Source organism: Heloderma suspectum, chromosome 5 (assembly GCF_057233095.1).
Source record: "Heloderma suspectum isolate Gila_16-S chromosome 5, 16-S_ref, whole genome shotgun sequence".
In the NCBI taxonomy this organism is placed as follows: domain Eukaryota; kingdom Metazoa; phylum Chordata; class Lepidosauria; order Squamata; family Helodermatidae; genus Heloderma; species Heloderma suspectum.
In genome coordinates this window covers 203,008,668-203,025,939 of record NC_139462.1, presented here as the reverse complement: position 1 = coordinate 203,025,939, position 17,272 = coordinate 203,008,668, and the positions used below count along the sequence as shown (strand labels likewise).

The window sequence follows — 17,272 nt, the reverse complement described above, 5'->3', positions numbered from 1 at the left end:
AGCAGGGATCAGTAGGCGCGGCGGTGCCTCACGGGCGAGGTGCAGACCTGATTCAGAGAAAAGGGCTTGTTTTACAGTCCAGAATACAATTTCCTTGGAAGGCTGTCGGTATTTGGCCCTATTACAGCCACGGCTCGTCAGCTCCGCCACCGAACCCAGTAAGGAGAAAAAGGTTTTAAAGGCGTAACACGCGCGGCGCGTGAGAAGCAAGCCCGAGGAAGGCGAGTGGCTTTTCGCACCTCGATCCCGCGGACGGATTCGACCGGGAAGAGCGAGTCTCCTGGATCTCCTTCAGGCTTTCTCGCCTTCCCGCTTCAGGTTGCTGCTGGCTGGCAGGCTCGGCCGACTCCAGAGCCCGCATGCGACGGGATGCACGCAGACTTCCGCGTCACATGCACGGTCGGATCGGGCAGAAAACTTTTCGGATTCTGGAGTCTGTCCGAAGAGGAATCATCCGGCCCCCTCGTCGACTTGGACGGGATCCGGCTCCCTTCCGGTGTCTGAAAGGAACATCTCAGCTGTAGGGAGGGAAGAGGCTAACTTTCCACCCCGCTCTCCTCACTTTTCCTGTGATACGAGTGTGTGTGTGTGTGTGTGTGTGTGCGCACGAAGGAGGTGGTAGCGGAGAGCGCCTCCTCCGCCGTCTCCTCCCTGTGTCTAGGGCTTTGGATAGGAGGAGGAAGAGGAAGATGACGAGCCAGTGCAATTAGCCTAACAAGGGACGGGTGGCGGCGGCGGCAGGCGGCGCGGCGGCTTTTCCCCGGGCCACTGACACATCCCGTTTCTCTCCTCGCGGGGCGATGAAGGGGGACGTTTTAGAGACCAGCTGAAAAGTCCGGCGGGATCTTCTCTCTCTCCCCCCCCCCTCCCCGGCAGCTTCTTGAATCGCTTTCCTCCCTTTCTTCCCAAGACCCCATTGTGCAGACGCGGCTTGGCCGGGATTTGTGTACACATTCGTGTCCTTGTTTTTCCTAAGCGGCGGATATATATTTTTTGCTTTTCTCCCCGCCCCCCGCAGCATTTCTTTTTGGTGCATGTGGAAAACTCTTCTTCCCTCCGCCCTCGCCTCCTTCCCCCATACACATTTTCGTGTTTGTGTATCCCCCCCAATGTGGACTCCGGCGGACGTGTTCTTCCTTTGTAATTGGGAAATGAAATAATGGCGACCCGTTGGGCAGCGGGGCCACCCGGGGGAGATGGAGACGCCCAGCCGCCCGAAGTCACCGGGAGCCTCAGCCAGGTAGGTAATGGGGAGAAGAAGCCGAAGGAGCAGGGCGGGTCGCGAGTCCGGCCAGAGAAGTATTGGGGTGTTTGTGTGGAGAGGAGTCGAGCGCGTCTCGTGTTTATAAGGGAAACGACTAGCCAGGGGCGGTTGCCGCCGCGCGTAGGGAATGGCTTGGATTGGAGCGGCGTTAATGGCCGCCCCATCCCTGTTGCCTGCTTGCCTCCCTCTTCCCTTCCTGCCCGTCCGCCCCGGAGTTGCCGGGAGTTGGCGCTGGGAGCGGTGCGTTTAGTTGGCGGCTGCCCCTGACCCTCGAGCGGGAGGTACCACTTCTGAAGCAGAGGGGGCGAAAAAGATGGAAAAGGGGGCGGGAGAAACAAGAGAAAGTTTGTCGCTGCCGTGTCTCCCTTTCCCTCGCTCTCCTTGGGGCTGGATTTGTTCCCGCTCCTTCAGCATTCCGACCTGGATGTGGTGTGAGGAGAAGGAAAGACACAACCTTCTCCTCTGTCTTTCCTCCCCGTTTACTTCTTTTGGGATGCCACTATGAGAACGTCTCCCTCACCACCACATTAAAATACTCTTGTTTATAGTGAGGAGGCGAGCTAACTGCCCGAAATCTTCCCTCTCTCTTGAAAATCCTTTAGGAAGATCAGCCCCCAATCTTTCCGTTTCTCTCCCCCCGCCTTTCCCTTTGTCCCATATCTGATAGGGGAGAGAGAGAGAGGGCGGTGCAGTGTTCCCTGTGTGTGTTTTTTGAAGCTCCTGAATGACACTTTTCCAGTTTTCCCTCCCGTGTGTGTGTGTGTGTGTGTGTGTGTACACGTATTTCCCTCTCCTGTTACAGACCACCTACAGCAGCTTCCAGGGCTCAGGTCTGTAGGGCTTTTGTATACTCCTAACTCTTCTCTCCTCCACCCACTCCAGAGTTGTTGCTGGGAAGTTCCTCTGTGTATCTTTAGTTGGGAAAGCTGTGTATTTTTTAATGCCTTATGGTGGCACTGCACGTTCAGACTAATAGCTTGTCCTTAGAAAGGCCCCTGTTCAACCTTTCATTCCAGGCTCCATATTAATAGTACTAATAGCATTAAATCTCCCACAGTGCTTTGTATTTGCTCTGCACTACGTATCAAAGGTGACTCCTCTTACTGAAAATTTTTATGAGGGTTTCCCATGGACTAAGGCATGCTTTAGTATCGTGCTGTTTCTGTGTTTATATGCAGCATATGGTATGTGAACGTTTACGTTCTGCATGTAAGCCTGTGACGTAGAAGTGTCTGTTCTCTGTGTGTCATTTTATGCTGTATACATATTCTCATAATATATAGGAAAACATGTTGTAACTTCATTATTTTGAATGCCTTTTTGAGAAGTAGAATTTAGCAGTTCTTCAAAATAGTTTTGGTTGAAGAGGGCAGCCTTAAGCTACTGTTCTGTTCTTGGTTTACCCTGGTGCTTCGATATAACAGAGCCACATGGTATTATGGTATTGTAAGATCACTTCTGTGTTAAGAGTTCCTACTAATACCTCAGCACAGCTGGGTGGAGAACTGTAATAGGTTATGTTTATGGCATAGTATCTGAAGTGCTTTTTTCAAAGGTCTTTGCCGGTGAATGTAAAGGATGGATTCTATCCCCCTCCCCATTCACACTTTTTGTTTGTGAAAGCAATGTTGAGAAGTGAACGAAGAGAAACTGTGAAGACTGTGGATTATGTCTCAGTAGTTCTTGCACTGTGTGGAAGATGTGGGACCAGGCCCTATTCATGTAATCCACCTATCATTAGCATGGTAAACCATAATGAACCCCTTGGAGTTGAGGCATACAAAATAGGTAAGATGATACCGTTTCATTGAAGTAGCTCCTGTTTGTGAAAGAATATACAAGTTTCAAGTTCATTGAAATGCTTGAGATATTTTGTAGAGCAGAATGGCTATCTTTCCACTCTGGTGGGGAGTTTATCAGTCTCAAAATACTGTGTGTTTCATCAACAAAAACAGTTTTTCTTGCTTTGTGTGCCACATTCACTTGCACTGAGAACACTACATCTTTCTACCAAACTCCATTATAGATGTACACTTGTATGCATGGAGGCTTTGTGTAGTGTGGTTCTTCAATATGAGCTATTGCAAGGTGGACTTAATATGACAATTTTATTTAGGAGGGCATATCAGTTAGATTAATGCTGTGTTCTTTAGTAGTACCTGAATTTAAAAATGTAATATCTTTGGGAGAAAATAAACAGTTATGCTACACTACTGTAGGTTTTCACTGGAGAACTGATGGGATAGTGTGTAGGTGACATGGGCAATGATTGGACTGATCTGTGGAGACTTGCTTGGGATTTTATAGTAAACATACAGTTTGAATTTATTAATTCGTGGTGATATTTATGACACAAGTGACATAGGTTTTTGGTACAGTTTAGATTAATGAACCTTAGCACTTCTGTACTCTGGTGGCAGTAATTACAAAGTAGGTATACAGTATTTTGATTGTTTCACGTGAAATTGTAATTCTATGTCAATTTGATTTCTTGGTTTCTAAAGTAAAATGGTTAATGATGCATTTCAGATGTCACACTTGTTGGCCAAGCACCATAGGATTGCCTGTTATTCCCTCCCTTCCTCTTTCACTCTTCTTCCTCCCTTCCTTGATTAATGGTAACTATGGTTCAGCATTTATTTCTGAACCAGCATAATTTCAGTTGCTGCTGTCTATAGTTTGAAACTAGCTTTTTATTTTGGTTTCAAATCTCTCTAGTTTAGAAGCTGACTCTGGCTATGCTGGATCAGGCATAACTCTGAAACATAGGTAATGCTAACCAGAGAAGGGTAGGGGAAATTTGCATGCAGGAGGGCCCTGTCAACCCAAGGGCATGCTCCTGCTTGCCAAACTATCGTTTGGTCATTAGGCATAGTGATATTAGTGTCAATACTGGGCCAGTTCAGACATTACATTTTGGCAAACATTATATTTCTGCTGCTATTGGGTTGTATTCAATGTTAACCCTACTTAGAGTTGTCCTATTGAAATGAATGGGACTTAAGTTAGACTAACATTGGATGCAACCATTTGGATACAACCTATTATATCTTAAGAGTACCTTGTTAAAAATGAGAACATGGGGCAGGAGGGAGGTGTGATCGCATGCTCTTCTGCTTTTCAGTGTGCACAGCTGCTCCTCCAGTCATATGCTGTATTCCCTGTTCCGTTTTGTGTGGGGCAAAGCCAGTGTCTGAATAGGACATTCTGTGGTTCTTTGAAATAGGGACCTCCTGTTCATCTGCTTTAATCTGCAGCAGTGAGTGGAGATGGCAAGGAAGTATATGCAAGTTTAAGGCCTGATTTCAACCAATTTTCTGGGGAAAACAACTGACTAGGCCCTGAAAAGGGAATATAAATATTTGTGGAAATAAGAATTCATCAGCCATTTCTTAGCAGAACCTTTGTCCACCATGGTGCATGTACTGTCTCTAGAAAGCTGAGGAGGATTCTGGGATGTCCTTATATTTCGTCACTGAATAATGTACTTGTGTGTATGTATCAAATGTGAGAACAATTCAGAAGTAAGGCACTTCTGAATAGATGCACACAAATATACAATGTTCTTAACTTTGATCATGTAATGCAGCTCCATTCACAGTCTGGTAATATTTTAATACACTCTGGAGCAAGAGATACAATTTCATTTATGAATATAATTACTCATATAGTTTTGACTTCATGCCTGGCTACTGTAATGTATGTGTTGTACTTGTCATCAAAGTTAATTTCATGGCAGTCGTTGCTGGTGATGTGATGGCATGAGATGTGAATAGTCTTTTAAAAATGGGAGCTGTAGTTCATCCAAACTCAAGCTGTATTTACATTAAATTTTAATTACAGGACTAATTAGTGCTGAAATTGTTCCTGTGCTAACTTCAGTACTCATTATTTCACTTCATGTACACTTCATTGGCCTTGGATTTCTATCTTCTCCTATCCCTACAACCACTGAATGATGGTGAGTTATCCCATGCCTCATAGGAAAGGACAAATACAGTTGAGGTAAAATTCTATACATAAATGTGTGCCTTGGCTGATGGAATTGATTATTATTAATACACTCATTATTTGCACTGGTTCTTGGTGTGGACATGGTTGTTGGAGCTTCTGCTGTACTGTGCAATGCAAGGTTGATTTGCATGACCACTCTTGTGGTGGTGGAGTCACCATGTTGTAACTCTTCCTTATGTGATAAAATCACAAGCTGTCTTGACCTCAGTAGTGTGTGATGTTGGCATTAAATGCAGATCTTCTAGAACTATGGACTTGCAAATTGATTATTTGCATGTTTACTCAGAAGTAAGCCCTACTGAGTTCAGTGGGTTGTATTCACAAGTAAATGTAGGACTGTAACCTTTAAGCTAGGGCTTTGTTTGAATTGAACTTTTTGTAATGCTATTCTGAAACCTCTGATAGCTAAGCCTTTTTTTTCCCTGTTCACCTGCGTGTATCCTATAAGTGAAATGTGTTGTATGAAGAAGGGGATGCACATTGATAGGAACTCAACAACTGAAATTTCACGTTATTACCTGAAAATTCCTGTAATGCGTTGGCTAACTAGTTCTTATGTATCTATAATAAATGATCTGATGCAACTTGGACTTGCACTTGTGGTCCTCTAAGAATGTTGGACTGCAACTCCCATAATTCATCACCATTGGCTGCTGGCTAGGGCTGAAGGGAGTTGCAGTCCAACCATGTCTGGAAGGGCATTGCCCATCCCTGTTCTAAACCAATCAGAGTTTCTCTAATTTCAGGCATAACGAGTAACTCTGGCTGGTTTAAAACTGTAAGCAATGCTTTCAGACTTGTTCTTGAGGCCATGCTAGAGGAAGAGTGAAGAGGGAAAGCACATGAGCCCAAGGCTTGTGCCCATAATATTAAACTGTAGTTTAGCTGCTGCTGCTTCTATTTATACCCTGCCATTTTTCCCCTTGTAAGGAACCCAAGGTGGCTTACGTAGTCTTCCCCTTCGCCATTTTATCCTCACAACAAACATGTGAGCTAGGTTAAGCTGAGAGTCAGTGACTGGCGCAGTCACCCAATGAGCTTCATGGCTGAGTGGGGACTAGAACCTGGATTCCTGAGTGCCAGTCCAGCACTCTAACCACTACACCACACGGACTCTCTTATGTCCGAAAAGGTCCAGTGTTGGGATAAATTCTCCTGGCTTTAGCTTACTAGTTTCAGAGTTAGAATACTGTGCACTTATATAAACTGAGTGACAAATTAATAGGAAGGTCTCTCAAAGGATCCAGCCTTTCCAGCTTCCTAACTGACTGAAGCCCTCCCACCACAGGCCTTTCTATGCTGTGCAAGTGCTTGATTGTAGTAATTATGTATAGGTTAAAACAGGGGTCTCCAAACTTTTTGAGCCTGTGGGCACATTTGGCATTTTGAAAAGTGCTTGGGGCACCACCACAAATTGGCTGCTGTACGGGGGTGGGAGGCCAATCACAAAAATGTTGGGAGCACCCACCCTCTTTATCTGTGTTTGTGTGTGCATTAAATGTGTAAACTGTGCGTGCACTACTCACTCTGCCTTCTCTCTCTGGCTTCTCTTCTCTCTCTCTCTTTCCTCTTCTCTCTCTCTTCTTCTCCTCCTCCTCTCTCTCTCTGGCCCCTCCCCTCCCTCCCTCCCTCCCTCCCATCCATCCATCCATCCATCCATCTGTCTCTCTGGTTCCTTATTTTTCTTCATCTGTCTGTCTCTCTCTTTCTCTGGCTCCATTCACTTGCAGAAGGGGAAAACTGCTAGGGGGACGTGTGCCTCAGCCTGGTCTTGCAGGCGCAGTGGCACCCATGGGTGCTGCATTGGAGACCCTTGGATTAAAGTGTTTAATTTAGTCTTTTATTCTCTGATGGTCTAAATCTTTTAACTTCATTCTTTCCTGCCTGAGTTTTTGCCCGTGTTGTTGAGTTGAATATTGGAAGATCAAGGAAATGCGGTGCTCTATACATGCGAGCTGTTTATGTTCAAGGGCTGTCACTATGAATGTCAGGAAAGGAACGTAGCTTGCTGTGAAAGGGCTTAATGACACTTAACTGAAATTGAAGCAGTACCTCTGCAGTGGGGCAAGGATCACCAAGCTATCTGTGTACTATTCACCTCTCTTCCGTCTTGCTGTTGGCTCCCCTCAGATTGGATACTAATCTAGTAAATGGACTTGGTATTTCAATTCAGGTCAGCCTGCTAACCGGGGACCCTTACCGTAATTTAGGGCACTGACAAGGATTTCCTGCGAGAATAGAGAATCTATGTTGCCAGTTACAGGCCTCACTTGCATTTAAATACTAAATCAATATTAATGAATTTATGTGAGTATATATGTGTGCATATATCTCTATATAGTAACTACTTGGAAATTAAAAGGTCTTTGATTTGGCAAAAGGTGGAGTATAGATATTGTAGATTTTTGACATTGGTAGCATTGCTTCCTTTTATCAAAATGTTCTGACAGAATTGCTTCTGTAACAGTTTCCTTACCTTTTTTCAATATTATTTTTTTTTGTTTAAAAAGAGAAATAAACCCGACAGCATAAATTGCCTGCTACAACACAAAGCAAGGGTAAAAAAAGGTAACTAAACCAATAATAAAACTTTGATTTGCACATTTTCACTTTTAGTTGGATTTCTCCTTCAAAAATGGATAAATGGATACAATTGCTCTTTGAATTTGAAAACAGAATTAGAGTTCTCCTTCCAAATGTTTTTGCATGTAGTTGGCTTATACATAAGAAGATATGGCATATTTTATTATCCAGTCCTTCAAAGTTCAGGATTTAATCTGTATTTACCTACCTTTTTCATAATGAGATTCCACACTTAGTTGGAGGTAAATGTGGTAAAATGTTCATAAATGATGGTGCTCTACAGTAAAAACAGTTTTTAAATGTTAGTTTCTGAAGACTTCATTTGGTGAAATTGTTAGGGATGCTATTCTAGAAACAGAGTAAATGCACAAATATAATTGTCTAAACTAAGGTTTATGCAATGGATACTGGAACTACAGTGATAATCAGATAGTCCATTGCAAGTATCAAATTGCTGTGGTAGGTAGAGGCTTCAAGGAACTGGGGGTCATGCAGCATATGTTTTTCAAGCACATGATTTTCATAAGTCTCTGGTCTTTCTGTTCTTAGGCTGTAGCCTTGTCTGGAGTTACACTTACACATGAATTAATACTACTGAAATCAAGGGGCTTTTGCTTTGTGTATCCACTAGTAGCATTGCTGCTTTACAGCTCAGTCCACAATTCAGTTATGCTAGGGTGTCCGCCTGTTGAGTTCCATTGACTTCATGAGTTTAAATATGCTTAAATGAAAGTACTCCAACTAAAACAGGTTGTTAAGAAGTCTGCTCATTTCTGCACATTGATAAGGAATAGCTGACCAAGAAAATGTAAACTATATTTTAGGTCAGCTATTCTTTACTAATATCCAGAAAAGGGTAGACATCTGAGCAAGCCATTTGGTTAAGAACACTGAACAAATACGTCAGAAATCAATGGGATTTTATATTAAGTAATCTGTTTTAGTAGGAGTACTTTCTTTTAAACAGTGTTAAGCCAGTGAAGTCAATGAAACCGAATGGACTGAAACCCTAGCCTTAGCATACCTGAGTTGTGGGTTGAACGGTAAAGCAGCAGTGTTACCAGCAGAAGTACAAAGCAAGAGCCCCTTTATTTCAGAGATGGTTTGATATGAATCACAATTTGATATATGGCTTTGATTTTTGTCTTGGGAAGATAGTTTGCACGTGTGACCTCAGGTGTGAGGGAAATAACACCTCTCTCACTTGGAATAAGTAAAGGATTTGCTATAAATGTCACTTAAGGGTGATGGTTGTTGCATTTTTAAAATGTCTGCTAAATGTTACAAGGAAACACTCTCAATACCAATTAAAACTAAACAAACAAAATAAAATAATTATTGCATTTTTACCCTCCCATTTGGCCACTGACTTTCATTAATCTTGGAGTTTGCTAGAGGTTTTGCACACCCAACCAAAGCACAATATGCCTCTGTCCTAAGAAATATTGCATTGTGAGCATTCCCAAGGTATAAACATTTCTGTAAGGGTTAGTGATAGTGAATGGTCATATAATTCTGTGCTGTAATCTTACCAAAGAGATTCTCTTACATATTTCTGTGGATGAATGACTATGCTGACGCTAGCTGTTAGCGCTGGAACACCCAGGGGTTATTGGGACCGCACCCGTACTATATCAGGCACTGAAGAAGCCCTTTCACCTCCAACATAAGACTAATGGAATGACTCACTGTATCTGGTTGAACACAGTATCCCCAAGCAAGAAAGAAACTTACTTGTGGACTTTCATCCCTTGTGACAAATTGGATTGTAGGTCTAGGAGTTCATTAGTATATTCTAAAGTGTAAGATGGTTAGTTTTATATACATTTGCTCAGAATGGATCTTACCGTGGACCTAATCCTGTTTGTTGAATAATTTCCTACCAAATGAAATATGAATGGGAAATGTTGAAAAATACTGGGGGAAAAGATATGTCACTTTCCATTAAGTCTCGTCTTCTTCCCCTACCCTATAGAGTTGCTAAACCCCATATAGATCTGGTATAGGACATGGTGTAGAGTCACTGTGGTGTAGCGGTTAAAGTGTTGTACTGGAACTTGGGAGATCCAGATTCTAGTCTCCATTCAGCAATATAGCTGACTAGGTGACTTTGGGCTAGTCACTGACTCTCAGTCTAACCTCCCTCACAGGGTTGTTGTGAGGATAAAATACCCAAAGTCTTGCACTAACATACTTTGTTAACACCCGTGTCTTAAATTGCTATTCTTGCACATATGGTCTGTGACCCACAACTGGGGTGTATCATCCTGAGCTTGCGGGAGCAGGTTGTGGGTGTATCATCATAAACTGTCTTTTTACCCACTTTTCTTTAAATGTGTGTGTTAGGCCAAGCACATACTGCTGCTCAAGACTGAGCACCTAGATGGTGCAATTACAGGAGGCACTGGTCTTGACTTTCTGAGCTTTTTGGGTGTAGCTCCTCTGGCAGGTACACTGGAAATGTGTCTTTGCAGTGCCTGGTAATGGCCTTCCCTTTGTGGGAAAGTGGCTGGGCACTCAGGCATGCAGAGGGTGAAGGGAAGCTGTGGAGTTGGTGCCAGCAGCTTCTGGATAGAAGACTTAAATTTTATAGCATGGCTGTGGGTCCCTCATCACTAGTGGAGCCTCCTTACACACCTCCGTTCTCTCAAATTGCATTCTCTATGCAATTACATACCGTTCATTATTATACCCCTCCTGCCATTCTGTTCTCCCTGTTGAATACATCTCGTTCCAAATTAAGCGTTTGCTCCTCATCCCAGGAATCAGTCTTCTACTTGCTCCTTTATTTTGCATCTTCCTCTCAAGTGGGATTTTATTGGGATCCCATTTCCAATATATACTGGGATATATATTTACGACTGCTGTGAATTACTTAGCCCTGCTAATTAGTCAACTACTTCTGACAATAAATTCTGTATAGGGTTTGAATCTTTCTTGCTGTCACTAGTTTGAACCCTTGAATATAGTGGGCTTGTTTTTAATTTTTTTAGGGCACAATCCAATGCATGTTTAGACAGAAAAAAGTCCTACAACTCCCAGCATCCTTCAGCCAGCATGGCTGACTGAGGGATGCTGGGAGTTGTAGGACTTTTTTTTCTGTCTAAACATACATAGGATTGTGCCCTTACTCCATTTGCCCAGCTGCTGTTGCTGTGACAATAAATGAGGTGTCTCTTTGGAGGCTAGTTCTAATTACAGATTGCTGGTGGCAGATGGGTAAATCTTCAAATAGCCAGTTGCATTTATGTCTACATTTTGCATAATGTGTAGGACATACAACATGGGCTGTATATTCTGTTGATTGCAGACAATATGCTGTAGACTAGAATCCTTGTCAGCATTGGGATGATGCCTCTAGATAACTAATCTTTCCATTTGAAGTTCGAACAATACTTCTGTGATCTTAATGTTAGTTTAAAACTGAGGAATTGTGTAATGACTCAAATAGTTTCTGAAATAAGTCTTCCAAAAATCAAATAAGAGTCCTGGCTCTACTTCTAAACTAACTTTGCACTGTACATTCCTCACTTGGATTTGCTGAAACAGTGATGTGCCCCTGTGGAGCTGATTATATTTCCTGGATTGCAAGTTTTAAGTACTGGCGAATTAAAGCTTGCAGCCCAAGTCTGTGTATGTTTACTCAGAATCAAGTCCCGCTGTGCTCAATGGGACTTATTCTGAAGTAAATTTACATAGTTGTGTAGCCCTAGTACATGTCCATTTATTTGGGAGGATATGTTTTTTAATAGCAAAACCTTAAGAAATGTGTTTGATAACACAAGGAAAATGGCATGGTGTCCTAATTTAGTTTGTATTTTCAATCTAGCTGAGTCCTCGAATGGTTTATTTATTCCTTGATAGTTCTTGAAGTGTTTTAGTCAAGGGATTGTAAAGGTAATTTAAGTCTCTGCACATTTTGAATGCACAGTCTGTTATTAAAACAATGGATGCAAATTCTAAAAGAAAATAAGATGGGATAAATATTTACCCATTTTCTGCTATGTAATTTGTTTACATTAAGTTCTTCTGGAGCTTCATTTGGACAGGGGGGATGCTGGCCTGCTGACCAAAGTAATACATTCTTCTTCTGTTTTTCAAAGGAAGCAATGATATACCCACTAATGAAATCATCTTAAATAGAAATGATAGCCACCTTTGGGACTTTTTAAAAAAATTGCACTTTCTTAGGAAAGCTGGCAGAACAACTGCAGGCACACTGTTTTATTTATTTGTTTAAAAGATTTTTAATCCACCTTTCAGGACACACTGCCCCCATAAGGCAGTTTACAAGATTATAAAACACACAGAAATACAGTTACATGCGTCCTGGAGGTCTTCTCAGTGGTTGGCTGGTGGAAACTGTTGAGCTGATTATCACTGCAAGCACCTAGAAAGCCCAGGGAGGATGATGATAATAATAAGCCTTTCTCTGGCTTCCCTCAGTGTTTCCTTGCAGCTGTGGACCAGCTTTCTCAGTGGTTCCTGGCAGCTGGCAGTTCTTGCCACCTGCTCTGAGTCCTTATTCAGTGGCCCTTCCCCTGTTACTGCTGCTGCCGTGATCCCTTGGTGGCTGGCTGATGTTCTTTGGTGCCTGATGTAATGACACCTGCCTGGTGACAGTTGGAGGAGTGTGGAGCCTCATGTGGTGGCTTCTCAACAGAACTGATGGTGGGCCAGCCTTCTTTCAGTTCCACTGCTGCAGGCTGATGTAACAATGGCTGCTGCCAGGTGACCATAACTGAATAACGCTTTCCTATGATCCACTTTAGTTGGGCTGCTAACCTGGAGATGGATTTAGTGGCCCTGGTAGGTCTACATGTGGAAATGAATAGCAGAAATTATTCCCTCCTGATACTTTTTGGGCTTTCAGTGGCTTTTGAGAACAGTGGATTGTGTAGTTTTGTTTAACGCAGTGTGACTATCTGGAAGAGTTGTTGGGTCTGGCTGTTGAGAGGTTTTATTTGTTGTTGGCACATATTCAGTAGACCCTCATTGATGAAGGTAGCTTGGCCAGTTGGTTGATGTGGAATACCCAGGGTTCATTATTTATCATCAGCACTGTTGTGTCTAAACATTTTTTGCTCTGCTTGTCAGCCAAAAAAAATGCTCCCAAAGTGGATTACAAAAGTCAATAATAAGACCGTCCATGCCCTCAGGCTTACAATCTAACAAATATAACACAAAAGGAAAATGGATTGGGAGAGAGGAGGGAAGAAACCAACTTAGACACTAGTTCTTAGTTGCAAAGTTCTTAAATTTTCTTTCTGGCAGGGAGAATGGGAGCAAGCTCTCCGTAGCTGCTCCTTTTGCCTGGCCCCATCCATTGGCTAGAAGTCTTCCCCTTGCCACAGCGTTCTTCCTGGGAAGCAGCGGGAGCAGCCTCTCAGTGTCACTTGGTCCCCTGCCCTTGAGCTCTACAGTCCCAGGGCAACTCTGTTCAACATCTGTGTGAGGCCACCAAGAGAGATAATCTGGAGCTTTGCGGTTGGATATTATCAATATGCTAATGACATTGAACTCTATATTGCGTTAACAAAGTACCCATGAGTAGCTATCTCAGTTCTGAATCAGTGTTGGAGGGTGTGGTTGCACTGCTGAAGTTAAATAGGCTGAAGCTGAAACAGGCTGGATTACTGCAGTGCTTTATATATGGGGCTGCCTTTGAAAATGATCTGGAAGCTTCAGCTGGTTCAGAGTAGGGCAGCAAGGTCTTAACTGGGGCTGGTCAATACGATCGCATGATGCTAGTGTTTTGTCACCTGCACGGGCTCTGAGGCCGTTTCTGGTCACAATTCAAAGTGCTGGCATTATTAACCTGTAAAGCTCTAAACAGCATGGGGCCAGATTTCCTGAAAGTTTGTCTCCTCCCATATATACCTGCCTGGACTCTTAGTTCATTTTCAGAGACTCTTCCCCAGGTGCTCTCATGAAATTAGGGGTGGTGATGGTGGCCACAAGGAGAGCGCCTTTTCAGTGGTAGCGCACTAGTTGTTGAACGCCTTTCTCAGAAAGGCTTGTCTTGTACCTGTGTTGTTATGTTTTCAGAGTTGAGTGAAGACCTTTTCATTTTCCCAGGCTTTTTATTTTTAGTGTTTTTAAGTTCTTTGCACTTTTTTCTATTGCTGGTTTTATTCTAATGCTGTTGTATCTGTTTAAGATTTTATGTCTAGGTTTTATTTTATCTACTTCATGGTTCTAACTTTTATTTGTGAATTGCCAAGATAACTTATTGTTGATGGGTGGTATAGAAATGTAAGTTAGTAGGTAAATAAATGGAGTCCAGACAAATCAGATAATGCGGATGGGTAATCAAAGTACTCTGGAGATCAGTGGTGTCCCTTTCTGTGTTAGGTGGGGTGTATTCTTTCTGGCAGCGCTCCAGGACTTTGCTAAGCAGCTGAATCCACAAGTGCCAGAAATGAAAACTTACTCCTTACATAGGCTATACCGCTTTCTGGGGGAAGGATCTTTCCACTCAGATCCATGTGTCTTTGAATCCTGAAGGTGGGTACTACTGTACCATACTTTATGTGATGATGCCCTTGTAGCTGACTCAGCAGCTTCACTTACTATCAAATGCCACTGCCTGTCTCTTACATTTTGAGAGGCAGGAACATATTCAACGCGTTTTGTGGCATCTACACTGGCTACTAGATTGTGTTCAGGCCCCAAATGCTGCTTCTTACAGTATTACAGTCCTTCATGACCTGGAATCCACATCCATCAGATACTCCTTTCCCAATATAAATCCAACTGCTATTTTCTGCAGGCTGGGCCTTACTCCACATATCAAAATCACATGAGGTGAGGCCACCTCTGGCAGAAATAAGGGCCTTTACTATAGTTGCTCCAAGACTGTGGGGTAAACTCCCTCACAAGGTTTGAAGATACTCTGTGTTTGTGGTTTTCCAGAGAGGTTGCAAAATCTACTACTTTCAGAAGGTCTGTGGGTATTGAGGCCCTGTGTTGTATGTGCTGACTATTGATTGTGATTTTTGTTACGTTGTATATTATTGTGAGCTTTAGACAAGCAGGATAGAAATGAATAATAAGCATTTCTGTGTAACAGGCAAATAAAATTTCAAATGCTATAGTACCTGACTTTTTCTAATGATCATAGTATCTTTTAGACTGTCCAAAGCATTTACATAATAAGCCTTACAACAATCCCATATAGTAGGTCAGTATTATCCTTGTATTGTAGATTAGAGGTTGAGAGAAAAAGGCCATCTGGCAGAGGTGAGATTCTAATTGTAACTCAGTCTTTTTGGTCATTGTGCTACACCGGCTCTAAAGTGTTCATCTCTGAGCCAATTAAAAGCATGTGGAGCTACATGTTCAGTGTTCCTTGAATGTGGAAAGCCACTACATTGTGGGGAAGGCTAAGCTATCATCCTTCTTCCTGAAGTGGTAACATAGCTTCTGTCTCAATTTTCTGCAGTGAGAGAATCTTCAAACATGCTGTTTCTCCATTTCTGTTCTGTAGTAGCAACAGTCTTGAGGGACTATACCGCTTGTTCCACAGAAGATATGACTTGGTTCTGCATTGTGGGAGTTAATCACTTCCTGTATGTGCATGAGAGAGACAGAGAGAGAGAGAGAAACAAAAAATGTTCATAAGTTAGTGGTCTTCTCCTTACCCTGCTGATCCATGACATTGGAAATTTTAGAAGAATAAGCAATACTTACTTTTTAGTGCTCTTTAATGATCTAAAGTCACTTTAAAACAGCCTTCTCAACCTGGTGCCCTCCAGATATTTTGAATTTCAGTTCCCATCAGCCTCAGGCAGCATGGCTAACGGTCAGGAATGCTGGGCACTGTAACCCAAAACAACTGGAGGGCTCCAGGTTAGAGAGGGCTGCCTTAGGAACATAAAGCAGCCTTTCTCTTACTAAAGTTATTTTATGTATAACTTTGCTCATAAAATTATTATATTTTAAAACTTTTAAAAGTAAATGTGGTAATTTGTAATTACTGTATGAGTAGATGTGAAGTACATTAAGTGACTGCTACAGCATCAGAAACATAGGACTTTATAGAACAAAACCCAAGCTGTCAAGAATGCACAATGGTGATTCTACTCACATGTTGGGAAATGAGCATAAATGTTTATCAGTAAATACTTTTTTTTAGAATACTTTGTATTTATTTTTGTCTTTATAAATGAAATAAACAATACCAACAACCTGATTAATAACTACAATTTCCTAACAGTACAATATTCTTAGGAGGACACAACAGTACCAAAAAGGAGAAGAAAGGGGGGGGGAGGAAAAAGAGGGGGGAAAAGAAAAGAAATTTCGCCCCTTTTTTAAAGGGTTAAATTTAAATTCCAACACATATGGGCTTCAGATCCCATTCTAATTTAGAAATTATACCTATAACATTAAAAATATTACAATTTAATAATCAGCCTTACATTTCAATATCATATCATCAGTCTTATAGCAAGGAAGCAGGCCTACAATTCATTCCCAGCAACCATATATTGCCCTTAAGTTAGAATCTAATAGTAATAATAAAGCTTAACAGTTTAACCAACCAAAAATCTTACTTAGTAGTCTTATAGTAATGATAATAGTAATAATAACAACAAAAAGAGATGAAATTATGTTATATAATAATAAAGCTTGAAAAGAGCCTTACAACAGTCAGTAATATATTTTTTACTATATAAATGAGTGTGCACAATACACCCTCAATATATTTAAATACAGCATATAACAAAAATTTAAGGAAAAATAAAAAAAGAATGAAAGAGAGCAAACGAATGTATGTATAATCAGTTATCTCTGACCTAGCCTGAATCATGCAGACTAAACATAAACAATTAACAAAACTTGTTTAGAGATTCCAGTTCATGGGGCTGGAACAGTAGTCTCACATTTTTACGTTCAGCCATGCCTCCTCCATTTCATGATTTAGGAACTTCTTCATCTGACCTTCAGAAACAATGCAAAATGTAGCAGGATATTTTAAGTGATATTGTAAGTTCATTTGTTTTGCCATATTTTTCGCCTTGATAAATTGCCTTCTTTTATCAGACACCTCTTTGATTTAATCCGGAAATAACATAACTTTAACTTGTTTCCAAAAAAGATTTCCACCCTCTCTTGCCAAACGCAGGACATAATTCTTTGGAGAAATTCTTGCAATATAATCTATATAATCGTATAGCCAGTCCCTTTAGCATTTGGCACACGAAATGCCTGCTCAATATCAAATAAATAATCAGATGGCATAGGGAGTATCTCATGCAAAAACATGTCTACAAAGGTAGACAGATTTACATCTCTAGGCAGATTGTTAATACTAATAATCTGTACATTGGATCTGTGCGTGAAGACCGCTAATTGGGAAATTCTGGCAGATAAATTTTTGAAAAAAGCTTGTGTCATAGTTTCGTT

At 41.8% G+C, this 17,272-nt stretch overlaps 1 protein-coding gene across 3 annotated transcripts in view; it reads left to right on the top strand.

Annotated features, from left to right (window-relative positions):
- Positions 1–558: 558 nt before the first annotated feature.
- Positions 559–17,272, top strand: part of ARHGAP21 (Rho GTPase activating protein 21) — a 166,506-nt gene continuing 149,792 nt past the window's right edge. The window contains exon 1 of one of the 3 annotated variants that reach the window (XM_084859057.1): positions 559–1,240. In XM_084859057.1, the coding sequence (XP_084715183.1) occupies positions 1,160–1,240 (81 nt within the window). In that variant the 5' untranslated portion in view covers positions 559–1,159. Of the gene's footprint in view, positions 1,505–2,296; positions 2,449–17,272 lie in introns of those variants that run through there. The other 2 variants (XM_084859056.1, XM_084859058.1) reach the window with 2 other exon arrangements.